At 36.4% G+C, this 27729-nt stretch overlaps 1 protein-coding gene and 1 non-coding gene across 2 annotated transcripts in view; both read right to left on the bottom strand.

Annotated features, from left to right (window-relative positions):
* Nucleotides 1-27729, bottom strand: part of LOC145673500 (uncharacterized) — a 110540-nt gene that overhangs the window by 56124 nt on the left and 26687 nt on the right. The window contains exons 6-10 of the mRNA XM_081743270.1: nt 22848-23683; nt 14676-14793; nt 11313-11665; nt 4549-4586; nt 2628-2726 (exon numbers count right to left, since the gene is read on the bottom strand). Coding sequence (XP_081599396.1) covers nt 2628-2726; nt 4549-4586; nt 11313-11665; nt 14676-14793; nt 22848-23683 — 1444 coding nt within the window. The remainder of the gene's footprint in view (nt 1-2627; nt 2727-4548; nt 4587-11312; nt 11666-14675; nt 14794-22847; nt 23684-27729) is intronic.
* Nucleotides 11057-11129, bottom strand: TRNAT-GGU (transfer RNA threonine (anticodon GGU)). Its single transcript has one exon. It is a non-coding gene; the product is annotated as a tRNA-Thr (tRNA).

The raw sequence follows: 27729 nt of genomic DNA, 5'->3' as shown, positions 1-27729 counted from the left end.
CGTCGTCCTCGTCCTCTCAGCAGTGAATATATTTTCATTGGCAATAAGAAGTTTCAAATATCAAGCAATCTATACTCATGTCCACAAGTTAAGGGACGCCTAGGGAAAATGACACCACGAATGAAAACAAGCCACCGATGCCGATCTGTGGGATCGGACGTTGAGAGAGATACCAAGTGATCATACTGAATGTCAAATGACATACAAACAGGAAATGGCGACTGTAAAGCATCTACCTCGTGAGGGTTCATCCTATCGATTGCTCATCGGTCTCACTGGATATTGCCAAAAACGTTTAGTATGAAGAATGATCACCCCGAACAGTTATTCAGATTGCACAGCGTGTTACAACTGTCGATGAAGATATCCAGACTGAAATTATGCATTTAGGGCTGTAATCCGACGTCCAAGGGCATCCCAATCCAATAAAGATCCGGAAGAGCGTGGTGGCGACTCCAAACGCGTGATATCTTCATGTTCCAGGCATTCTTCCACCATCTGCTCTGCATGAACAGGTACTACCGCCCATTAGACTAAATGAAGCCACAGAAGAAAATGAAATGAAATGGAAGTTTTGAGTTTTACGTTCAAGGGTTATACCGGTTAGGCTAAAGGAGACGGAGATGATGAGAAATGAATGAAATGGTGGAATGAAGAAAGTGGAGGAAACCCGAGAACCCCGAGGAAACCCACGCATACTGTGTTTGTCCACCACAAAGTTCACTTGGATCGAACCAGGGACCCCATGCACCAGAGGTGAACGCTCTACTACTGAGCCATTACGGTCCCCAAGCCACGGAAGAGTAGCACAAATTACTGTAGGGATAACATCTCGATAGACTGTACCCGTCACAGTACCTGGGTAACATAAGCAAGGGTGTCTATGCCCCTGACGTGTTGCTACTCCAAATCATAACCCCTGTACCATCAGACATGCAGAAGTCGAGAATCACTCTCTCCAGAGTGAACTAGAACTACAATGATGAGTACCATACCCCTTTTATGGTGTTTTTATTTGCGGTGGATAGACACCATGTTAAGCGGTTCTGATGGTGATGTAGCATGACTGGAACGCTTCTAGTAGGTCGTCTTGTATAAAGGGACACCTGGTGTAGCCATCGATACGATACACACGTTTATCGGCAGACATTAGGCTGCTGCAAGGTCTCGAGCTAATGAAGATATAGTGCTGGTCGAACGTCGTCGGACATTTAATGTCAGATAGCAAACCTCGCGCTGGGTTGAGGTGCGTGAGCGACCCGCCTCATACTGTCTTCAAATATTTTCGCCACCCCTCCCCCTGGAATTTTGCTCACGCGAAATCAAATTACGAAAAATATTCAACTCCCACCCATCCATTCCTAACTATGACTCATTTGTAGTCTAACAATGATAAGAACATGTTATGTCGTCCAGATGCTTTCTTCGTGCCACCCTTTAAACTTCCTATGCATTTGATGTGTATCTACCAAACGGAACACTCCGTACGTAGCACCTGACGACCAAGCTGGCCTTGTACGTACTATTCGACGATGACAACTCTCACTCGCAGAGGGACCTGTATCACGTTGTTACAATTTACGTCATTTGTGTGAACTATGATGTGGTATTTTCTGGCAGCCACAAAACTACATTTTGTACCATAGTGTCTTGGGAATTAATTAAATATATATATGTATATATACAGGGGTTGGACAAAAAAATCTAAAACGTTTGCAAAAGTGTGAAAATCATACCTAGTATGGTGTGAGGCCTTCTATGCGTCCAAAACAGCTTGGATCCGATGTCCTCGCATTTACTGCTGTGACCAGGGGTTTGGCGATAGCGCCCCTGCCATGAATTTTCATTTTATGAAGTTCCCGTCGCACTGTTTTCGATGAAACCGGGTTCTGTAGGCCGGAATTGAGTTTAGACGTAATTTTCATTGCAGTGGTCTTCTTTTTAGCTGCTACAATCCGTTTTAATTCCCTCCGGTCCCTATCTAACAGGATTGTCTTTCGACCACTGTTGTGCTTTGCAGACGTCGTTTGCCCATGAATTGTGTATGCCCTCGTGACATTGGACACAGTGCCTTTCGATACCGCCACTGTTGCCACTGAAGTTCCAACCAGACGGGCACCAACGATCATGCCTCTTTGGAAGTCTGTCAGGTCGCCCATTTTACCGCACCACTTTCACACCACGACACTCACAGGTGAACTGGTTACTGCTGACGGAAGAGGAAGGTCCACATGACACACTGAAAACAAAAAACGATCGACAACCGCAACACGTGTTGTACAGTGGAGGGCCAAACTTACGTGTCCTGTATGAAGTGCTTTTAGATTTTTGTCAACCCCCTCTTGGTCATAATCAGAGTTATTAATAATTAAAACAAAAACGAAATCTAAGGGCTCTTCATCTGATCACTTCCTTAAGTTGGCCGTATAATTACAAAACTACATAGACTTGAAGTTGGCCGTATAATTACAAAACTACATAGACATACCCATATGTATAAGAAATAAGTTGGGAGTTTACTGGAAGGCTACGGACAGAAACGAACATTAATGTACCTATGACTCAATTTCCTTTAACTTAATCTGTTGATTCCAATATTCCGTTCATATTTTCAAGTTTATACCTACCTAATTCAACAACTGGATTCATTCCTTTTTGCGCTTTTCTTGAAACGGATTTTACTGGATTATCTTTCTCCCTTATTTTAGTTTCTTCTGCATCCATACCTAAAATTAATTGTAATACAGAAATAAAATTAATGCTCTACATAAACTTAAGAGAAAGTTAACATATCAACGGTGTATACCTTATCAGTGCGACCTATGTTCCAGGGATAAGTAGAGGTAACGTACGTTGTAGCATTGTAAGCACATTGGCAAGAATAGCCTTACCACGTTGTACTCAAAATCGATACCTTTTATCTTTAATTTTTTCTTTATTGAAGACAAATGAAAGGGACTGTATAAATTCGTACGAAACTTTTTTTTTTTCGAGAACCATCCGACCTTGACCAAATTACGCGTGGAAGTAGATCTTTATTTTCTTAGCACATACTTCAAATATTATACGGTACACTATTTCATTTTCAAAGTTATGAGGGAAGATACGCCGATCATAGAACAAACTCACTGTTGAAACGTCTTTCTTGTTAACCGGGTAATCGCTAAATCCCAGCATAATTTGACCACCTTATGAAAATGAATTGAAGGACGACTTTTGACGAATGTCGTGTGTCACTCTGGCGAGATCTAATATTTCATGTATTTTCCAAGGGGCGTTTAGGATAATAAGCCAAAAAAGAAGTCTTGTTGTTAGCAATCTTCTGTCATCCTAAGTTGGAAAACAGTATTGCCATACCGCACCACGTCTGTTAGGTTTACCTTGAGATATATATATCGCACCTTCTCGAGAAAGTGACATAACACGAAATTTGTCATTTTTGTTCTAGTACACTCTGATTTTAGGATAATTTTAAAGCTATATTTACAACATTTTTACACATAAAAGAAAAAAACATTGTTATTATAAAATAACTTTGAAACAAGTTACGAGTTATGTCATTTTTCTCGCGAGGGATACGAGCTTGGACCTTTAGGTTTTTTGACTTGTGTCATTTTCCTCGAGAAGGTGCGAGTACATCAAACAATGAACAGGAATTAACATTTGCGAATTTGTACACTTAACATGGAGTGTAATAAAGTTAGTATTGTTTGCTGATGAGCCCAAATGTCCCTTCGTTGACCTTAGCGTTATGCTCAACTGCCAGTATCATGCTGTTACGGAGATAGATGAATAAAAGTTCTTCCGACCCAAAGGAGTTAACTCGTCAGATAAACACACAAGCATTCCGTTAAGACAGAACATATAAAAGGAGATTATTTTCCAAAAGAAATCAAACTGGGCTCCAGTCATATTTTTTGAAAAACAGGTTTCAACCTGTCTCATATTCCTAGTACTGCAACTTCTATACCTGTTACACGAAAGTTCCTTCTGTAACATAAGTGACTTACTGGCATGAAGTGAACATAATGCTATTTCTGCAATAGACGATCCATGTTTAATAATAAAATAGAAAAGATACATATAATCAAATTACATACTCCAGTCAAACTTAAAATGTCACGATATATTTTCAATAAGGTAGAGATATATACTTAACAAGCAAGTCAAAATTAAAACATTCGGCACACTTTAATATTCAAAAATTCAAAAACTCTTAAAATACTAAATGGAATACAGTGAAACCTATTAAGTTCGCTACCTCTCTAACTTGCTGTAAGGTACATACCTGGGTTGTATATGTGTAACTTTAGCAATATGAATGCATGTATTGATATTACTCAATAAATTGGTCACTTCTATGTTTCACTATACAGCTTTTTATAACAAAAGACTTTTTACCATTTTTGTTGATAATATTACATTATGAGAAAATAATACGCTACAATCGAGATATCGTGAACACTACACGACTTCATACTTTTATAGAATTACGGTATTTTTCATAATACTTGAGTGTACAATGCCAGTTAAAACACGTTTACTTACCACTATCTTCTTGTCCTTTTTCACCGTTGGTCTCTGACCTGCAATATTAGAAAGAGGTCTTATATAAAACTACATTAATCTTTAATGCATACAAAAATGAAAGTATCCTAAATTACTGCTATGAATTTTATATTAATCAATATAATTGGTCAGTGGGGCAGATAGAGGGTACAAAGTGACAAGAGGCAAGGTATATTTTTTCAGTGTTCGATATTTTTCTATCCAATAATAATAATAATATATTAGTGTAGAGACGAAATAAGAGTATTTACCAATCAATCACCTTCTGTAAAGCAAATTGAGAACTCTTGTATTTTGGAGTTAACTGCTATTCTTAAAAGCTGCTCGCCGGCGTCATCAACTTGGATGTAATGTATTATCGTATTGGTGCTAGTGAACCAATGAGTGACAATAGCTCAAGATATCGTGGGCAGGAAAAAGCAAATGGGGCAAGTGCACAAACACACGGTAATAAAGGGGCCCGCTCAAGGTTACTAGCGAAGGTGTCGCATTCGCTGAATTCGTCGACTAGCAAGCGTCAAGAATTCACCACCCAAACGTGACATGATTTAGAGATTAAATTGGCACCGTCTACTGTTAGTTAAGTAATTCGTTGCCATCTTGACCTGGTGCGAACATAAGGACCGGATTCACAACCTCCTCTCGCGTTACATAATAAACGACAAACTGCCGCAAACTGTGAAAGATACCTCACGTGGTCATAACGAAGACGATTATTATATTGGACAAGGCCTACATTTATATCAATTGTAATAGTAAAGTTCGGGTAATTACGTAGCATGAGATCTCTGTAAAGAAACGTACAGATTTATATTACAAGTGCAGACGAAGTAATCGAAAACGACCTATATTAGCGCCCAATCTACACTTTTCGGGGCCGCTGAGATGAATAGTGACAATTCCAATGCCGTTTAAGTCCAAATTCAACCCTCACTGTTACAGGGGAGGGGATGAAAGGTTAAATGAGAAAGAAATACGTTTAAAAAGAATAGAAAACGACCGATACTAGTGTCTAATCCATACTTTTCGGAATCACTGAGATGAATTGTGACACTCCAGATGCCGTTCAAATCAAAGTTAAGAATCTTTAGCATGAGAGTAAGGGGTGGGAATTAGGAAATATATTTCTGAACTTTTGGCATCTATGGCAATGTTAAACAATCAAGTATGAGAAATGACGTCCCTCGGCGATCACACTACCAAGGAAAGTGAGGAAGGAAGGAAGCAGTTTGGTACATTTATGTTAGGTACCATTACAGCATTTGCCTAATGTGAATAAATGAAGCTAAACTCTGGATAGGTGGCTTAGAAAGGCTTTTACTCCTTTCCAACGAAGTGTCCCAGCCGGGAATTGAAGCCGGAACCGCTCGCACCAAAGGTGAGAGGGTAACCGACTATGCTACGCGGAACCACACTGGCTGAGGGCTGAAGACAGGAAGAAGTGAAATTACGGATTTTTATCATTACACTTTCACTGAAATGCGTATCCTAAGACAATGGGGTGAAAGAGTTAAATACTGTCTTAATACTGATAAACGTATTACCATAATGCAATCTATTCTTGGAAGGCTAAATCCATGCCAAAAGCCGTTTCTCGTTACCTATTAACGTTCTTGGCTTATAGCGGTCAATACCGGAACCGGAATTTCTACCACTTTCAGTTTTAACAGAGGGAATGAAACCAGTTTTTAGGCCGCTGAATCCGTATTTTAAAAAAATCTCGCTATCACTTACCGTTTTTGCTTTGACAGTTGTCAACAGACAGGCGGATGGACGTATTCCTGCCATAAGAATTTATGCATAGCATTGTTTGAAAGCACAATAACGGCGAATTCCCTATAGAACAGAAACCAATGTAGTCTCTAAGAGAAACGATTGCATGGTGCTTACGTTACATCAAATATATCACTAGAACTAGGTTTCTGATATAGAACAGTGAGGGAAAGGTGACACTTCCTCATGGAAGAAGAAGCTATTGTTGGCAAGGATACAAGATCCTATGAACAATGCATACCATTCGAGTGTACAAAAGATTAGTCGACCTGTAGTTCATGTCAGTGGATAACTATAACACTACTATAAAAGACATTTAATAAGATTCATCTGAAAATGTTACGGTAAGAGTACTAGAAAGAAAGAAGGAAAGGGTTTTAATTACTTATCGAGCGCATGGAAGATATTATAATATTTCAAGTAACTCACCTACTAATATTTCTCGGACAATTTTTCTTCGAATAATACGAATGTTACAATCGGACGCTCATCCTCACAGGCAAACATTGGATTGTCCTTTTTTCACAATATGATCTTTAATTTTTTTTCTTTTTTGTCTTTTCCATCAACAGTAGAAACTTAAGAGTATTACGAAAATTTTAGCCGTAATTACGGTCACTTGCCTTTCCCAATATATTGTAGGTTTTTCTTATTGATTTACTACATACAACAATATAAACATATATATTTAAGATTACTTTCTACTAATACCCTTTATTTATAAATGAAATGAAATACAATCTTTAAGTTTTGCGTCCCACGTTTATGCTGGCTAGGCTAAAGGAGATGGTGATGATGAGAAATGAGTGAAATGAATCTAGAGGGAGTAAACGGAAGTACTTCGAGGAAACCCACGCACAAGGTGTTTGCCCACCACAAAGTCCACCTGGCGCGGACTGGGATCGAACCAGACACCCCACGCACCAGAGGTGAACGCTCTACCACTAAGCCACCTTGCCCCCTTTATATATATATATATATATTTATATTCCAGGTTTCTTTAGCAAACGAATACTTCTTCATTCAGAACGTAGTACTGACCACTCAATAGACAATTTCTTTAAATTGTAATGTGCATAATATACATTATCATCCTATTTTTTTGTATGCACATTTCGACCTTTTTTTTTTTTTTTTTTTTTTTAATTTCCTACATTCTGAGTCTATTATGTACATCTAAACAGATTTGAATATTATAAAGCCTTTAAGCTAATTTTTATTTTTCTAGATATGATTAGTAATGATACCGTTCTAATCCGTACCATGATCACCTTTATCGATATTCAGCTTTTGGAATTTTTCTTCTTCATTGTGCTACCTCAAATATCGAAAGAAATGCATTTAAAGCAGATTACATTTTGAAAAAATAAATAAATAAAATAAAAAAAATGAAGGAAATTTTGATAGGGATTGGGATGGTATCATTACTAATTATATATATACAGGCTGATTTTTTTTATTATACCTGTATATATTGTTCAGATATACATAATATGCTCTAAATGCATGAAATAAAAATTTTAAGTCTGGATGTGCGTATAAAAATTAGGATAAGAGTTGTATATTGAGAACACTACGATTTAAACAAATTCTCTGTTGAGTAATCAGGACTACGTCATGAGCTACGAAGTATTCAATTGTTGAAGAAAACCTGGAATATAAATTTATTTTTTAAAAAAAGTAAAACAGGTTAGTACACTAAACTTAAGACATATTGCTGTATATAGTTGGAAAAGGGGCAAGTGATTGTAACTCTCGAAATGCTACGAAAAAAAAAAAAAAAAAAAAACTGTCCGAAAAACATTAATAGGTAACTTGAAATGAATATACAGGGTGTTTCAAAACAACGCCGACAACGTTTGGGAGGTGATTTCTGACACCAAGATAAGACAAAGAGTATAGACCAACCTAGGTGCACAAATGATTTCTTTCGGAGTTATAGGCTGCCGAAATTATGATAAAATGATGTTTAACGGTCCATAGCTCCAAAACTATGGGACCTACCGTAGTCGGGTCAGGACTTCACTAAGGAACTTACTATGTGCCCTATCCAAATATCCAAGTTTCACAATTCTGCGGTACTTCCGCAACAATTTTCATAGAGGAATTGCTGAGTACTTCAAATTATATGCCAGTAGCTAAACTCCCTGTATAAAAATTGTTGCGTGAGTACCTTAGGATTCTGAAATGTGGATTTTTGGATAGGGCACATATTAGTTCCTAAGTGAAGTATTGACTTGACTACGGTAGGTCCAATAGAGTTGGAGATATGGACGTTTAAAGTTATTTTTTTTTATGTTTTCGGCAGCCTATAACTCCGAAAGGAAGCATTTGTGCACCCAGGTTGGTCTATACTTTTTGTCTTATACTGGTGCCAGAAATCACCTCCGAAACGTTGTCGGTGTTGTTTTGAAACATTATATATATATATATATATATATATATATATATATATATATATATATATTCATGTCGGCTTGACTACGAAGGGTTTCATCCGTGATAGCAAATAGTTATTCTCGCTTTTTATTTTGTTTATGAGTTTCTTGTACAAGTACCACTTTCGTTTTCCTGTAGTAGATTCCACAATTACACATCCAGTAGTTGTAAATCCTAGGTTCAGTTCGGTGTGGGCTGTCTTGATTACTTTCAAACTGGCATTGCAATCCCCCCCCCCCCCAACTACTGTACGTTATGAACCACCGTATCCGAAATGTCGTTTTGGTTGCCTTACTATTTCATCTAGTTCGTGGGAGTTATACATTTTGATATACAAACTGCTCGCCATTAAAATTGCAACATCCAGAAGGAGATAAGGTAGGAGAAAACCTGTGTTGAGCCAACCGATGACCCAGCATGGACCAGACATACTCAATCGGCGAGATATGTGGAGAACGTGCGGGCTGCGAAAGCAGACGTACCTGGTTAGCTTCCAGGAACGCGATGACATTCCTTCCAACATGAGGTCGCGCGTTATCCTGTTGGAAAATGACGTTACGTAGTCCATGGATTAATAGGACAGTAACAGGGGTGAGCACCTTTGTGATATATCGTTGGCTGTTCAATGTCCCTGGAATGCGTACATGCGAATGAACACCTAAGGCGACGGCTCCCCATACCATGATGCCCAGTGAAGGGCCTGCGACGATGAATGATGCAGGTGTCCTGAAGCCTAGTCCCAAGCTGCTGCCAGACACGTATACGTCTACCATAGTGCTGTAGCCAGAAGCGAGATTCATCAGAGAAGAGTACGAATAAAGTATTTGAATGGAACCAAAATGAGATGAACTTAAGTTATGAAAATGAAATCTTTCAGTTTAACGTCCTACGATTTAGGCTAGGGCGGCAGATGATTAAAGCAAGTGAATGATGATGGAAGAACTGGTGGAATGAGATTGTTGAAGGAAACGGGAGTACCCCGAGAGATACGATGTTGTTCACTACAAACTTAATTGGTCAGGCAGCAAACTAAGGACCTCACGCACAAGAAATAAGCGTTCTACCACTGAGCCACCGTATCCCTTGTAAGTCTTTATGTTAAAGAGGGCTAATGATATGCGAGTGTATGATTAAGAGAAAATGAAATGGAACATTGGCGGAAATAGGAAAACAGCCAGAAAATCCAGGGAAGCGTTTTGTTCACAATCTCACATGTACTGGGTTCGAATCTGGGCTTCTGTACCACACATAATTGCTTTATTACTGAACAACCGTGTTCCCCTAAGTTTAGATGTCTGCACCCTCCTTACGAAAAGGAATAACAAATTTCAAAACTCAATAAACACACACACACATACATAATATATACAGGGCTAGCATTAATAATTTATTCGGTTTGAAAAGGCTACATTTTAAAAATATTACACGTACACACATGAAAGATACAGAACCACATATGAAAAAAAAAAAAAAAAAAAAAAAAAAAACAATGCGACCAAGTTTATACACCCTCTACAAATATTTAGTATGTGCCTCTTTTGATGACACGACAGGCGTCCAGACGATACTCGAGCTCATTACATGCATTTTGTGGCATAGTTATGTCAATTGTCTGCACTGCAGCACTGATGCGTTCTTTAAGTCGACTAAGGATTGCGGTAGTGGGGTAGGTATCAAGGTGCTTAACGCAGGAAACTATCCATCACTCTCTTCACTGTTTCTTCTGGCATTTTTGGTCGACCGGTGATTTTCCTTTACACAAGCAACCAGTGTCCTTGAATTACCGATACTACCGCACAATCCTTTGTTTACATGGCGGTTCTTTCCCATACTCTCTTCTGAAAGCGCGTTGCACAGCTATAACAGACGAACGTCTGGCATATTCAAGCACACAAAAAACCTTTTTCTTGCTTTCCCTCCATTTCCGACAGTACGTGTGATACTTTTGAAAATATAGCCTTTTCAAACGAATGAGTTGAGTTGATTTTCAATTTAACGTCCCTTTCAGCAGCGAGGCTATATGACACGGTTAAAACAAATGAATCATTTATGCTGACCCTGTATATATATATATATATATATATATATATATATATATATATATATGTAGTACATATCTGAAAGAAGTGCTAAATATTAACCAACACATTTTTATGGACATAAACTACTTTTCTTAATATATATTAATGAAAGAAGTAAACAACCGATTTATTTTACACACCACAATCCTCTGTAGGTGCGAATTAAACAACTTACAAACAGTGAAAAAGTGACTTGACCGGACGGGGACTCGAACCCGGGATCTCCGGCATACCATGCCGATGCGTTAACCACTACGCCACCCAGTCTGCTTCCCAGAACAGCCAAATACTCTCTCACTCCTGCAGTCGGTGCTCTCTACTCAGACCACATGGTTTGTACCACAGCCTAAGTTGCTGTGCTTGGACAATCCAGACCACTTTTTCACTCTTTGTAAGTTACTTTTCTTAATATTTATGACAAAATATAAAAGAAAAAAAGGAAGCTCGTACCATTTAACTCGCTTTGAAGGTACTGACATTTCTTCCGTTGTTTCTTTAACAGTCTGTTTGTTCCGAGGAGAGGAGATCAAATTTTCATCCTTATTCATAATACGATGCTTCCTAGGTGAAGAACGTGTCTCACGCTGTATGTTATCATTTTTATCTTCCGATGAAAGTGAATTCTTCGATGTGTTAATGATCGAATCCTTTGATGTCTGAAAATACTCTTGGACAGGTGAACGTAGACCCTTCAGAACTTTCGATAAATGTTTATTTATGGCTTGTTTAGTAGATTCTTGTTCTCTTAATTCGTTGTTGGAGGACACTGCACCCTTTGAAGAAATAGGTGCTTTCTTCATATTCTGAAAATAATTAGAAGAAAATTAAAGGAAGTATAAAATAACAAAATAGAAATACGAAAAGAAAATTTATGTGTAAATACATCAGGTCCTTTAAAGAACGCATAAGCTTTAACAAGGAATATCTTTGCACATCCATAATACACAAATCATATTTAAAATTTCTCATTTTGTTAATTCAAGGATGCTATGACCAAAGGCGGAGAGCAGCAAAAGTCACATGTTATTCGTATTCCAATACTATATCTAATCTGTTTATTACCTTTAAAGTTATCTGCATTACCTATTTCCAGCGGAGAGAGTATTTTGTGAAAAGATCTCATCACAATTTGAATAGCTAACATATAACTGTTGACAATTATATAATCCTTCCGAAACAACAAAAAATAATTACACTCTGAAAGCAGAATATTCCAAGTGCTGGATGCCCGGAAGTTTTTAACTTTTATTTTAAAAACTTGTCAAAAGAACTTCTTAATGTTCTAATAAAATTCAATTTTACGTCTTAGGATAATGTATATAATAAAATTCCATCTGACAATAGATTCGACAGTAACAAGCTTGTCAGAAGTATATATAACTTACTAATATCGCAATATCCCTGTGCAGAAAATGTCAATTCAACATCCATGTTTCGCATATTTTCGTCGAGTATAACTTGTCACGATTAAATACCGAGTTCACTGCACTTTTTTTTTTTTTTTTTCGGAAAATGCATGTACTTTTTCGGTATCATGTCTTTATTTGATGGAATTCATGACTTTGGGGGGAAAATGCCTTAAAAAAAAAAGAAAAGAAAAAGAAAATTTTATTTCAAGCCATTTACTGTAATGGGAATATACGTATTACTTATGTTGTATTTATAATAATTTTAGTTGGCATAAACATCTTACGTATGTTTCTAATTGTTACCAGTACTTTCCGTCCTTTGTACGAGAATATAGGCGCTAGTTCGTGACGAAATATTTTTCCGTTATTGGGAACTGAATGGAGTTCTAGTCGGCAACATTTGAAACAAATGGCTGTAGAAAAAAAAGAACCACGATGAACTGGCGGCAGGTCCTTTAAAACCTCGTGTATGTGCATTTGTATTGCTTTTATCAGTGTACTATAAGTCGTTTTAAAGTATGCAGAAAGATTGAAATATCAGACATACTTGCCGATTGAAGACATGTGACCATTCCAGTGCAATATAATTGGAAAGCGTGTGGCCTTTTCTTCCTTGCTAAACAATTCACCAACGTAAAATATGCCAAGAAAGTATTCGAATGAACCAAACAGACTTTGTTATGTGTGTAGAAGAGTTACTGCAACCAAAAATAGCATCAAAATTACACCGCTGATAGAGGACTTATGAGGGCAAATCATGAGCTCCAACTTATGAGAGTGTGTGTTATAAGTCGTGTGCTGCAAATCTGAGGAACTGATTACGCTGTACCCTCCAAATCAATGTCCTTCACTGTTCCCATGGTGTGCCGTGAACCACGTGATCACACACAAGACTGTTACTTCTGTTTATGCAAAGCTGAAGGAGCATTTGTGGCGTTCTGAAAGTGACTGGTCTGTTCCTGTGTTTACAGTAGGATACACCAAATACAGTTATTTTTTATGCGAATGGGACAGCAGAAACAGAAAAAAGGCACTACATTAAAAGAAAGTGGCCTTTTCGTATCTCTCTAACTCCAAGTGGAAAAAAATGCAACGAGAACCACTTGTGGATCCCCAGAAAGTGTACTTGTAATCCCTCCACATCAAGCTAGGGCTGGTGAAGATATTCGTGGAAGGATAGGATCCGGAAAGTTCAAGGTTTCAGTATTTGAGGAAAATATATCTGATGATGCCAAGTTGAAAAAAGAGGTGTTCATTAGATCTCAAAATATATACGTTGATGAACGATCAGGATTTCGAAAGTAGATTGGCTGCCGTTAAGAAAAGGGTAAAGCTTTCTTTCAAAGCAGTATGTTGTAATTTTCTTGGCAACCACAAAAATAACAACTACGTAACAAGTAATGGTGGAACTGCTGTCAAACTACCAAACGATGCACGCTTAAAGTACATTTCCTTCACTGTCATTTTGATTTTTTCCTGTTAACATAGGAGCAGTTTCGGATGATTAAGGTGAAAGATTTCACCAGATAATTCACATCTTTGAGCAACGGAAGAAACAATGCTTACAAACTACTGTTGAGGAGTATTAGGCACGACACGTAGCCCCACACACCCAAACCTAAAAGAAAGACGACATTGTGCGAGTGCCTCCCATCTTGTGCTAATGAACATTATGTTTCATAAAGTACGATTGAACGGTAAACAGTAGAAACACAGTGCAGTTTCACATGCTTCATTTCAGTGTACAATGAATACCCATATGTGAATATATTTTTCTTAGTTTTTTTTTTTTTTTTCTATAATGTGTATACTCTACGAAGTGGATGAAAATGGACATATATATAATAATGTAAGAGACCTTATTTTATTTTTCTATGCATTTATGGTTATATCTTGCAGGCTGCCATGAAAATGCAACGCTGCCATTTACCTGGACTCACAACATAAGTGAATGAAGTTACTGTCTTTTACACTAACGTGTCGATGGCCAGCCCCAACTTCAAACATGCCTCCATTCACCATACTCCTACAAAATTTATGGGTCCAAATAAATGGCAACGTTGCATTTTCATTTAACACTGGGTGCATAAAGAGTGTACAGCCCAAACGGCTAGTCCGATTAAAAAAAATAATCCTCCACTTTAGATCGAAAACATCACATTTGGAAACAGTTTCCCCTCTTACATTTTGTTGTTACTCTGATAATAACAGTTACCCAAAATGCCTATAGAAATCGATCACAACTAAACGGTTCTATGTTGGATTTCCGCTGAATTATGTATTGATCAGATTTCATGCTACATTGTAGGTCTGGTGCCGAAAAGAGATTAAACTCCAATCAAACAACAATAATAAAGGAAACAAAAGTAAAAGATCTAAAAATTCACAAGAAAGAATCACTTACCTTCTTTTTCATTGGACTATTCCTTGTTGGTCGATTATTAATTCTAGTCACACCTTCTAATACAGGGAGTACATTTCTATTATTAGTCGCTTCAACGCCTCCTTTCTTCTTCTTGTTTCTATAGGTAAATAAATATAACCAATTATTCATTAAAATAATACATATATTTAAGATGTTATCTTAAATGTATTTGTTACCTTGACATTATTTTATTACCACAGTTGAAGCAGCATGTTTGGAATACTAAAGTACGTTTTTACAATAAAGCAATTTTTATTTTCAGATTACTCAGAAAATGCATACATCTCATATATACAGTATATATCGCCTGTTAATATCAAGAATGACATAACTCAAAATTCCTAACTTTTCAGGAGAAGCGTTTAAAGTTTTGAAATGCAATGAATACAAATGGGCGCAAGAACGACACAAATGCTCTCTGGCGCCCAGTTTTGGAATCACATCTGTGCTTTCATTTTCTGTTCATAAGTCAATAAGGGCGATTTTTGAGTTATGTTGTTCTTGAAATAAACAGGATATATATATTTAGCGAGTGACCCAAAAGTCCAGTCTCGTAACAGATTTAGAATATAAACTGAATATGTTGAATACAGTCACAGATACCCATCAATTTAATAGAAACACCTGCAAAAGGACAAACTACCAGATAAAAAGGACAAACTACCAGATAAAAAGGACAAACTGTTAGATAAATATGTTGAACAACCTTTCGCGCTCAGAACGGCACTGATGCAACGCGGAATGGAGTCACAGGAGGTCGTCAATGGAAGTAAATAAAATATTGCATAATTCCATGTGTATGAGATTATTCAGTTTCGTGAGAGACGGAATGCAGGCGGAAATCTGCACCAGATTCAAGCATCCGAAACGGAAAGCAGATATTCAATTAGCTCCATGTCCAGGAATTGGTCGGTCAGAAGAGGTTCATTCCGTGCCTCAACGGCTCCAAGCGTATGAATGGGCACATTATCATCTTGAAATATGACGTAATTGCCAGAAAACAACATCTGGATTATAGTATGCACATGGTTCCCTACAATGGCTAAATAATCAATGGCAATGACACGACCGATAAACATCAACAAAGAATCCACTAAGAGCCAGGATATTGCCGTTGGGCGGACATATTGCGAATCATACTTTGGGAGTCCGCCACACACAAATACGGACCGTGATTTGAAATGAGGTGAACGAACTCATCCGTCCAATCACACGTATCCAGTCATGAGCGATTCATGTCGCATATACGCGGCTCCAGAAGCATCGTGCTAAAAGTGTGGTGGTTCCTTATCAGCGGTTCCACTCGCTTATGTTCATGTCATGTAACTTGCAGTGGATTTTCATTGTCCACATATGCTATAGGAAATATTGATTGAGTTCCTCCGTCACTTGTATCACAGTCGGGCAACCGTTCTGAGTGACAATCCGCTTTAATGCTCGGTGGGAACTGTCACCGAGGGTCACTGATTTCTTTCGCCGATGAGGTTTTGCAGTAAGTTTTGTAGGCCGTCATCAGCTTGGATACTGTCCCTTGCAACACATCCAACACACTTGTCACTTTCGTCACGCTCGCAACACACAACACTGGAATAAATGAAAAACTCCGCAAGGTAGCGACGTTAAATGAAAAAAAAAAACTGATTTAATTTTGTTTCTTTTGAAGGTAGGAACGCTCGAATAATTGAAAAAAAATGAACTACTTATTTTTGTAGTACATATGGCCCAATGTAGCGTAGTCGCTAACGCTCTCGTCTTCGGTGCGAGCGATTCCGGGTTCGATTCCCGGTGGGGTTACTCGGTCGAAAAAGTGTAAAACGCTTTTTCAGGCCAGCCACCCTGAATGAGGTTTTCCTCATTCATACCAGGCTAACTTAGAGATCCCAGGCTGCTTCCTTCCTTCCATTTCCCCGGATTGTGTGCTCGCCGAGGGACGTCATCCCTCATAAAAGTTACGGACTAAATGGTCTTAGATGCCGGAAGCCCAGAAATCGAAATCCTAAATCCTAAATGAATGTAAATGAAATGAGTTCATGAATGGAACATATATAATGCAAGATCGCATATAACTTGTACAATGGTACTAACGGTCCTCACAGACCTCTCTCACCTCTAGGTTTTTGTCTACAGGGTCATATTAAGTCTGTTGTGTACCACATAGTCCACATTCTATTGCAAATCTCCAAGACAACATTCGTCTAACACATCAACAATGTTACTCAGTGTACAATGAGTTTTCCATGTTCGCATCGACAACTGCACGGCTCTAAATCTGAACTTTTTAATATTCCCTTCCTGTGAGATCGGACTTCTGAGACATTCTGTATATGACAGTAACATACATGACTAATGAATCAAAATTTTATCTTTTTTTTTAATAAAATAATAAAAAAATAGGATCCAAAAAGTTCTGTCAGATTTATAAAGAAAGAAGTGATAACATGAGGTAATATGTAAGTGGAAAATCAGATATAGTTCTCAGCACTAGCAACAACCTATCTCCATTGCTTGAGTTTACGAATACGATTTATCTCAAGAGGTATATATTACCAAAGATTAAGTTTTACTCAAAACATGTTTTGCTCAAGATAAGATCTTGAGTGGGCATCATTTATTTTTTTAAAAGGATTACGGCCCTTATCACAGTAGCCATTACCCTGTCTCTCTTGTAGTTGATGAACCGTGCAAAGTAAGTGGATTCGTAAAATATGCCCATAATACAGAGAGAATATTTCTTTTTTTCTCATCTTATGAAGTAATTCTTTATTAGTTGGCAACACTAACAAGTGATCATCGCTAGTTCCAGCGATTTGTTCCTTTCTGTGAAAGTTTTCGGAGAAGTAATTCCGAGTGATTTTACATACAGAGACGACAGAAACAGCTGGAATGTTCATTCACTGAAAAACCCACAGCAACATCATGTGCTATAAGTGAACCACAGAAAATGAATTGCTCAAATTATTTCCAATGAGCTGCTTATTTTGTTCTGTTTCGAGATGCGTGGTATTACAATATAAGAAATGTATAACACAGTCAACTCAAAGACTAGTCAATATTCTCACATGTCTTAACAAATTAAGAATGGTGTAGAACTTACTTCTTCTTCTTCTCCTCCTCCTCTCTCTCTCTCTCTCTCTCCTTCTTTCTTTCTTTCTTTTTCTTAATTCAATAGTTTATTTCACTAGCCATAAAAAGATGAGTAATTTTCCTCTGTTCAACGAGTAGATAAAAAAACAATGAAAATCTAGGAAGGCACCACAGGATGAGTGAATCACACCGAATGATGAGAGCCGAGGGCTCATGTAATTTCACATGAGTGTAATGTACTTTTCTTTTCTTTTTCTTTAATACAAATTAAAGGCTCGCCTTTCCCAAACCAAATTAATTGATTTTTAATACGGAGAAAACCATAGCTGGAAGCTTAATCTATTTGCTTATACATCTATTTCAAAATATGTCTTTTACTGGCAAGGAATCGCTTGAGTTTGAAATGGTACGACTCGAACACTTTGAGCGATAAAAATATCAAGCAATTAGAGTAGTTTCGCTCGATTATCCTCATCTCCATCCTGAGAAGTTCACCAAACACAAAGCATAAACTTCTCTTACTGTAATGATACATCGCAGGAGAGTATCTTGAAGAATCCAATTTTTAGCCACGACAGTACTGTGTCCAAAAATACATCCCTCTCCTGATGAGACAATGAAGAGACAAGTATTTTCTCGTGTTACTTTCTGAGCAGCAGTCAACTCATATAGGAGTATACTTTCACTTTACCCGCTTTCCAAGCTACTGGAGATGTTGGGCACTGGTTCTGCACAGCAATTGAATGCTGCTGCTCTAAATGTCTCATACATTTGATCATTATTGGCCTCAACAGCCTTTCAGTGCCTTACTACTACTTTGTGGAGGTCTTATATGTGGTGTGTCCTGAACGGATTCAGAGCTGTTCTTAATTTTTTTAAACTACTATTGTACTCTTCGCTCATGTACCAGGCCCTAACGAATACTTGGTATATTCTTCCCTTTCGTTAGGATTTATTCCATTTAACTTCGTAAGGCACATCGCTATATGTGTTCCCATATTTGACCTACTGTAATTATTGGTATGTCGAAGTACTATAAGATAATCGAATGATCGAAGTACTATAAAACATATAAGTTCTAGTCTTCGTGCTGTAACAAAACTGGCTAGCGACGAAATTACACAGCGAGGAAATATTATATATATCAGACTGATGATAGAGTAAGGGCCCTTTACATGTAGCACGTTTGGGTCCAGGGACATGCCGGATTATCGAACGTCAATAGAGTACAGTCGGAGATTAATCACTGTACACAAAACTGCAAACGATTAGAACGTGCATCTTACGAATTCATACACATTCTGAACCTTTGCAGACCACATTAACATCTTACTCTACAAAGTATTTTGTTATTTTTGCAACTGCGGAATTTAAAGTATTTTTCTTATTTGTAACTGAATAAAATTGAGATGTAACTGAATCATAAAGTGTCGAAAAATTAACATTGAAATCCCGCATTATGATGTTTTCTACATTTTTCGAGACGATAAATTATCTCTAGCTTTTGCTATATAGTGAGAGTCACATATTTACGCTTATTAGTTTTATTAGCACTTGAACTCGTGCCGGGCTTTGAGAACATTTTACAGTATTACACTGTACGTACACAGTTGTAATATTTGTAAACGTAATAATTAACGTGTTACAAAACAGAAAACACTGTGCTAAAATGAAAACCAACAGTCGCAATAAGCAGTGAGCAAACTAGAAACATGGGTAGCACAATGGCACGACCTGGCAGCCAAAGCCAACAAACGCCCGAATCCAGAAAAACGCCTCGGTCAGTGAGGAATTACAGAATGTACCAGATTAAAGAACGTCTTTTGTAGTCTTTCCCAACTATTACACCCCTGCAATTTCCGAAGCTTCATATAACTCTTCCGTTATTTATCTGTTACTTATAAAACTGTACCACTTTCTAAAAAGCATCATTACAGTCAGGAAATTGGTTCTAATAGTTCGAAATTTTTACGTTAAAACACGAGAAAATTACTTTCTAAATGCGTCTCTTTCATGCTTTAGAATTACATATAACTTGAAAATAAAATCTGCCCAAAGCAAACACTTATTACTGTTGGCTGGAAGGTGAGATTGTAGTTTAACGTTCTTTTCAGCAGCGAGGCTACAGAGTTGGGCCTACAGCTTAAGAGTCTAATATCCTAAAAATAATACAAAATTTACCATTTTTCTTTTGCTTGGTTTTCATAAGTGAAAGGAGATAATAAAATGCAACTTACCACAATCATAGATAATGTTATTCTACAACAGAAAAGATGAACCCGAAGAATTTTCAGTGTTGCCATCTATAGAAATTAGTGTTGCTAGAATAACATTTCCCCAAAAATCTACGTTAAGGCAGCGACTAGAGGAACGAACTCAACTGCGTTTGATTACGCATCATGTCGTCTTGGAATCATGTGAACTACTTTTTAAATAATAGCTGTATTTAATTTGTAATAAACAGTGACGTAACTGGGAGGAGGGTTGCTCCGGGCGCCGGATTGGGAGGGCGCAAAATTAGGCAAATATTTGGGGGAGCGTTTTGGTTTGACTGGTAAGGAGTTCTTGTCCCAGGCGACTACTAGCGCAGTTGTGTCGCTGGTAACAACGAAATAGTTTTAACATACAGTTATTAAAATTAAATAATAACCAGGGCCCGGATTTTGTTGACCTAAAATTTTCTACAAAATGACCTATAAAATGACACTAAAATTACTGAAAAATGACCCTAAAATTCACAAAAATTGACCTTAAAACTTGCGTTTTTTAAAACGTTTATTTCGTTAAACATTGTCATTTTTTTGAATATCTATTAGATTTTAATTACCATTTCTCATTTTCAAAAGTTTTGTTTCAGTTAGTTGCAGTCTACTGATCAGTCCATTGTACGGCATTGCACGTACTGAAACCGTCAATTCACTCCCGAATTGAAACTAGGAAGCACACTTAAAGAATAGATGTTCGCAAGTGTAGACTGTATACATGAGAATAATAGATAAAAACAGTTTAAAATCTTTGTACGTCTTCTAATCCATTTTTAGTTATTCACGTGATCACATCCTTTGTGGTCAATAATCCAAAACCATCTGTTTGGCCACCTACGAACTCCTACCCCTATTCAACCACCCAAAGTTTAGTGTTCATTAGCTTTCTAGGAATGCAGTTTTTCCACTCCAATAGTTTTTCCAAGCCGGAAAAGAGATAACTTTGTATTTTTCAAATTCGTAAACAGTGTTCATTTTAAGATTTCCTTATGTAGAAGGAAAAGACTAAAATGACCATAAGTGACCTGAAAGTTACCTTAAAATATTTAAAAAATGACCTGAAACTTCAAAACGGCAAAAAGTGACCAAAAGTTGACCCTAAAACAATATACTTTTAGAACCATGAGTTGAAGGATAACGTTTTTATTTGAAGCTGCCTTGTCCTATGCGTAACAGAAAAAAGTTGACTTGTCAACAAGATCCGAGCCCTGATAATAACATTATTTAAAAAGTAGTTCACAGGATTCCGAAACAACATGATACGTAATCAAATGCACTTGAGTTCATTCCTCTAGTCTCTGCCTTAACTTAGATTTTGGGGAAATGTTATTCTGGCAACACTGTGTAATTTCTATGGATGTCAACACAGTGAAAATTCTTCAGGTTCATATATTCTTCAGGTTCAATTCCACCATGTTGCATTATTGTACATAGAGTAGGAATGCACTGAAGGCAATTTAATATAGTAAGAAAATTGTTGCCTAACAGATTGGGGATGTTGTTTTTATTACCAGCTTTTATGAAAAGCCAGAAACATGAATAATTAAATTGTATAATTTTTTTATGTAATGCAAAAGATATTAAATTTTGGATGTAGTTTTAACAGGGTTAATGTTGTAATGATAAATGAAATATATAAAATATATATTTTAAAAGATGCAGCAGAATTTGGGTAGGTAGATTAGAATGTTAGGTTTTGAAGAATTGCAGTGGTTTTAAATGTAAAGTTTTTTTAATATGTTAGCTAATTATAATATTTTTAAGTATTGAAGTGTTTTTATGACGTGTTGTTTAACGATGTTTTTTTTGTTAAAATTTTACTTTCATTTTTTTGATAAATTTGGTGTTTGTGGTTTTATTTAAAGGCTGGTTTTACAAAACCCATTTTTTTTTTTTTTTTTTTTTTTTTTTTTTTTTTTTTTTAATAAAAGGTAACAAAATTTAAATGTTTGGAAACACCCACAATTACGTTGTTTTAACATAAAATAGAAAGTTTTAGAAGGTTTAGAACAAAAACCTTTAAAGTTTAGTACTACAAACATTACTTTTAATTAACCTCACAGGAGGTGACATTGTCCAATGTGAATTTACCAATATAGCTAATAACGTAAAAAATAAGTATTTTTACAATAAATAATGTTTATGTTTGCGGATATAAATTATTTTATTTAGTAAAAAGAGCATTACCTGGCATGTTAGTTAATTTTAAAATATTAACTTAATAAAGTGATAAAACAAAATATAGCTGACATATGATTTGAAGTGAAATGTGAAAAGTAGCAAGTAAGGAAAAAAAAGGCAAAACAAGGAATAAGGTGTAGACATGTGCAGGGTAAAAAACTTTTGCTATTGTATTTAGTTTAATAAACTAGAAAAGTATTATAAATTGCTTCAAAGAAGCTTAAGGCTACATTTTAAATATTTTTAAAGAAAGAAAAAAAATAAATGTAAGTGATATCCACCAAAATTAAACAACGAACTTCCAAAACCATATTTTTCATTATGTAACACTATTGTAGAATAACATTATCTATGATTGTGATAAGGTGCATTTCATTATCTCCTTTCACTTATGAAAAACAAGCAAAAGAAAAATGGTAAATTTTGTATTATTTTTAGTATGTCAGGCTCTTAAGGTGAGATTCAAACTACGTGAGCTCTCATCGGGAATCGAATCTGAGTCTCCTTATACTAATCTGCATTACAGTTTCGGCAATATACCATTTCCTTCATCCAACACAAAATAGTTATAATAAATGTTTGTTTTGGTCAGATTTTATTGTAATTTAAGGAAATAACTTACATGTGTTCTGTCTTCGTTGGAGTGCTTTTCCCAGCTCTTGTTACTCTATCCTCTTCTGGTTCAGCTTGGTTATCTTTCTCCCTGCTTCTCAACCTATTCTTTGGAGCAAAAACATCATTGTCCTCTGGAAGTTGGTTTAAGTTCGTCTTGGCCTGCTTCAATCGCTTTGGACTACCAGTAGGTGTTCTTTCACCACTTCTAACCACATAATCTGATCTAATTTTCGGAGAACCATGAGTTCTTTTCGGTCCAGTTTCTCTTACTTCATTCCTTTGTTTGTCATCCTTCTCATTTCCTGAGGGACCGCACAATTTTTTTCTTGGAGACCGTCTTAACTGTCTTTCACCGTCTTCCACATCCTCTTCAAAAATTACATTGAGATTGAGACTATCACTTTTAGCAATGGGGGACAAATTGAAAACAGTTTTTCTTCGATTTGTACGTGGTGGAGTGTGAATGGGAGTGCTTTCAGCAAAACCAACTACCGCTTGTTGCTTTCCGTTACTAATTAACGGTGATGGGGCGATAAATTCTCCAGGTTTTTTCCTCGAAGACTGCCGTATTTCCATTTCTTTTCCTCGTGGTTCTACAGGGCCTGACATTCCTTCCCCAATTCCACTTTCCTTTAATGATCGTCTCAATTCTTCGACAATGTCTTCATCATTTCCTGTCGCAGGAGATCGATCAATTTCGTTAGGAGCTGTACGCAGTGGACTGTCTTTTGGCGTAGATTCAGTGGGTACATGTATTCCATTTTCTAACGGCACCTGCTGTTCTGCTACTTCATCTTCTCTGCTCGATGAAGTTTTGCTAAATCTCTCCAAAACAACACAACTCTGAAATAAGAGGGGGGAGGGAAATCATAGGATCATAATTAAAATCTGTGTGTATGCGATTACTGCTATATTGACAAACTGAAACAGCAAATACTATAACTAAGATAAATTGAAATCCAATTTTTAGTTTAACGTCCCACTGTCATGCTCTTCACGCTAAATGAGATTAATTAATTAATGGAAGTTAATTGTTATGAAATAACTGGTGAAATGGGAATGTGGAAGGAAACGGGAGAACTACCAGAATGGTATTGTGGTCAGTGATCAAACCTATTGAGACTGATGCTGCCATAATTATTGATTTATATTCTTTATTCTCCGTAACGAACACAGTTTACGTTGCCTACTGGAAAGAAACTTATACAGGAAGCCTCAAGATGCTCGCTATTTTAAGTTATAATATTCTAATGTTTATTATTATTGAAATGAAATGAAATTTTTGAATTTTACGTCCCACGGTTATGCCGGTTAGGCTAAAGAAGACGGTGATGATGAGTAATTAATGAAATGGTGGAATGAAGAAACTGGGAGGAAACGGAAGAACCCCGAGGAAACCCACGCACACGGTGTTTGTCCACCACAAAGTTCACTTGACATTCATGTAAATATGCTAAACAACTTTACACAAAGAACCGTATGCTATCCCTAACTGAAAATACTTGTAGATCCAGTAAAAAGAAACTACATCCTAAACAGCGTATGTAAAAATGGCTGTGTTATGTAATTTCTTTCTAGCGCACACCATTTCACGATTTGGGAACGCAATATTGCCATCATTTTCTCTGAACGTTGTATCTATTGGCTTCCGGAGATTAACCCTTGTATGCATGGTTCAGTAAACATACGCTAATGCATATGCAGGGCCTTCGAGGCCCTGTATGGTATTTAAAGGGTTCTATTTGGAATTTGATGCAAATTACTACTTGCAGCCCTATGATAGCTTAATTTATTACACAATAGACCAACAATGGGCATTTTAATAACTATACAAGTTTTAAAACAACATTTACAATTGTTTTATATTTATTACAATTAGTAGAAAATACAAAAAACACTGTAACAAAATATTTTCTTCAAATATACTTTTGTCAGTTTACTCATACACGTCATAATTTTCTAGTTTATTTTAAAATTCTAAAGACACCTGTGAGAAATGGTACTATAATCATCAAAAGAGCAATAATTATATATTTTTTGACATTCTTGTATGCAAATGACATCATTGTTTAGCAGTTTTGAGAAAAATGTATCTACAAAATGCATGAATTGCAAATCATTTTATGTGTTCTTTGCAAATGATTTTGCCACACTAGCAGCATACCAACGCTCTCTTTCTATGAATACTGTATGGACAAAATTCATATTATTATTTTTTTCCTGCTTATTCCTTTTCAGTTTCGTAATCTTCAATACACTAATTGTTGCTAGTGGCAAGTTGGGTATTTGTGATCTTAGAATCACCTGGTTTCTCATTAAATTTTCTGCCAGTTCCTGCAAGAATAATGGACGATTGCCTTTCTTTATTTCATAGCAATTTGGATTCTGCATCCTGAAAACAATGTGACTATTTATCTTCCACATCCATCATATTTGACCAGAGAGCAAAGGGTCACCTTCTAGTTTGTCTTTTGCATGTATAGTCTCTAACGTCTTAACCCATAACACCATCTCCACATTTAGTTTTGTTGTAATAGTTTATAATGACTGGCTTTCTTTTGGGGCTATTTTCATCAACTGTCTTATCATGATGCATGTTGGTTATCAAAATCACTGTCTTCTTTTTCTTTGGCACTTACCTGACCATAGTGACAGTTTGCTTGAATGCAAACATTGATGAACCTACTCCTCAAAAAGATGAGGTTCTCATTTCAACTGGAATGTCGCGTTTGTTTCGCCCTAATGTTCGGTGTGTCATTGTTGTAGCATATACTCTGTCAGATCAACACTATCAAAGACATTATCCATATCAATATTTTGTGAAGTTCCAGAAACGGTTTTGCAGAGTTATTTTACCACATTCTTCCCAGATTTATCTTCAATTGGTTTCTTTTGGTTTTCTTTCTGTGTATACAAAACCATCAACGGCATATGATGATTGAGCGCCGCATAACCAAAATATTTTTATTACGTACTTTCAAGATTTTCGAGGCGTGTCAATATACGTGTCAATGAACCCACACCTACCTCGAAGTGACACTAGCTGTTGATCTACAGTAAGTTCTTCACACGGAACAATCACTTTTGTACAGTTTCACAGAAATATTTCCTACACAAAACGAATAGGTGCCAGTATATCATTTTCAAGATAGATTTGCCTTTTACGTTTATTGTCAATCGTAAGGCTTTCTTTATGTCTTCAAACCTGTTGACAGACATAATACCTTTGAACATTGGTTTGACTTCATAGAGATGAACAGTTTAGTGATTGGCACATCGCAGCTTTTTTTTCTATTCGTACTAGTAGCAAAATGCCAAGAAAAGCATTCATTTAGTCCAGACTATCATTTTTCCACTCTTTTCGCTTCAATGTTGCAACCATTCTTCCCTCAAGTTTTCTATAATATAAAATTCCATTCAAGATTTCCTTTTGAAATGAAACAGTCAAACGCATCTTTTGGACGTATTCCGTTTACTCCCTTTGAAACACCTGGGGAAAACTTTATTATATTATATGCTGGAGTCCGTGATGGATGTGTTTTCTTTTTCCAAATTGTGTCGTTTGGACTAAAATGTGTATCGGAATCACTGATAGCTTCATTCCCACTGGTGCTTTCAGACCGTGATGACGTATTGAAATGTTCATCACTTACACTTACACTTCCTTGATGAACTGTATTATTGGATTCTTCATCCAATGTAACTGGGAATTGCAAATTGCACCTAGTCACAATATAAAAGCAACAGTGGAAGAGATATATATTGCTGTAATTGTTCGAACAAAGGAAACAAGTTAGCAAAAAGCTCTAATAAATGGCTGATAGATTATATAAACAATCTTATATACAAACGATTGATAAAAGCTTGCATATGTATTGCAGCGCTATGTACTGGGCATAAAATAAGCAATTATAAATAGGACTAATTGCAAATAAGTACAATACTAATAAAAAGAAGTAATAAAACTAAATAACATATTCGTTTAGGACCAATTTTATTTACAAAATTATGTCAAATAATTCGCATACCATTATTATTTCATTAGGGCCTGCCAGACCCTGCATATGCATTTAAGGGGTTACTAAATTAAATCAAATATTATTGTTTTCTAGATAATGCAAAAAATATTCTAAAGCTACTCACGAATGCATAAAAGAATGTTAAAAGAATACACAATGAGCAAGGTTGATTGATTGAATAGATTTGCAATAACTTTGAAAATGAAACCCCACAGGGCCTGAGAGGCCCTGCATATGCATACAAGGGTTAAGAAATAAACTATGAATACACAGAATCAGCCACAGTTCATAATCTCGAACTATGAGATTAACAACTGCACAAAGTAGATTAAAATCATCCCAAAATATATATTGCAGCGAGTACTGGCAAGCTTCAAAAAGTATACTACTTAACGAAACGGAAACCATTTGAAAGACTATTTTCAAACAGACACAATCAACCACACATAGCCATAGATATGTAGACCAAATCTCATTACTTTGTATACTAATAGTCAAGGCGGCTCATTGATTTAATGGGAAACAGCTATATTTTCTGTGACGGCCCCCTAAACGGTCGTCGGCACTGTTGCCAATACTTTTCATGAAAATAGCCATGTAACAATTCAAAGATCACTAAATTATTATGTTAACAATATATTAAGCTTTATTCTTGATCACTTATAAATGTTTCGAATTAATGTTAGCAGAAAAGTCATGATTATCTTTTCGAACTTGAAAAAAAAAAAAAAAAACTAAGTGAAGAAATCTTAAAAACTTCACGAGTTCCCTCACCTTTATGGACAGCCCTGTTAATAGTACATTACTGAAAGTTCATTAATAGAATGTTCTGTCTTTTCATATCATCTTGAAAAACCAGCAATATATTTG

The sequence above is a fragment of the Thermobia domestica genome, chromosome 16, assembly GCF_964235325.1.
Source record: "Thermobia domestica chromosome 16, izTheDome1.hap1.1, whole genome shotgun sequence".
In the NCBI taxonomy this organism is placed as follows: Eukaryota; Metazoa; Arthropoda; class Insecta; order Zygentoma; family Lepismatidae; genus Thermobia; species Thermobia domestica.
Note: the sequence above shows the minus strand (reverse complement) of the source record. Positions and strands in the feature narration are given on the sequence as shown.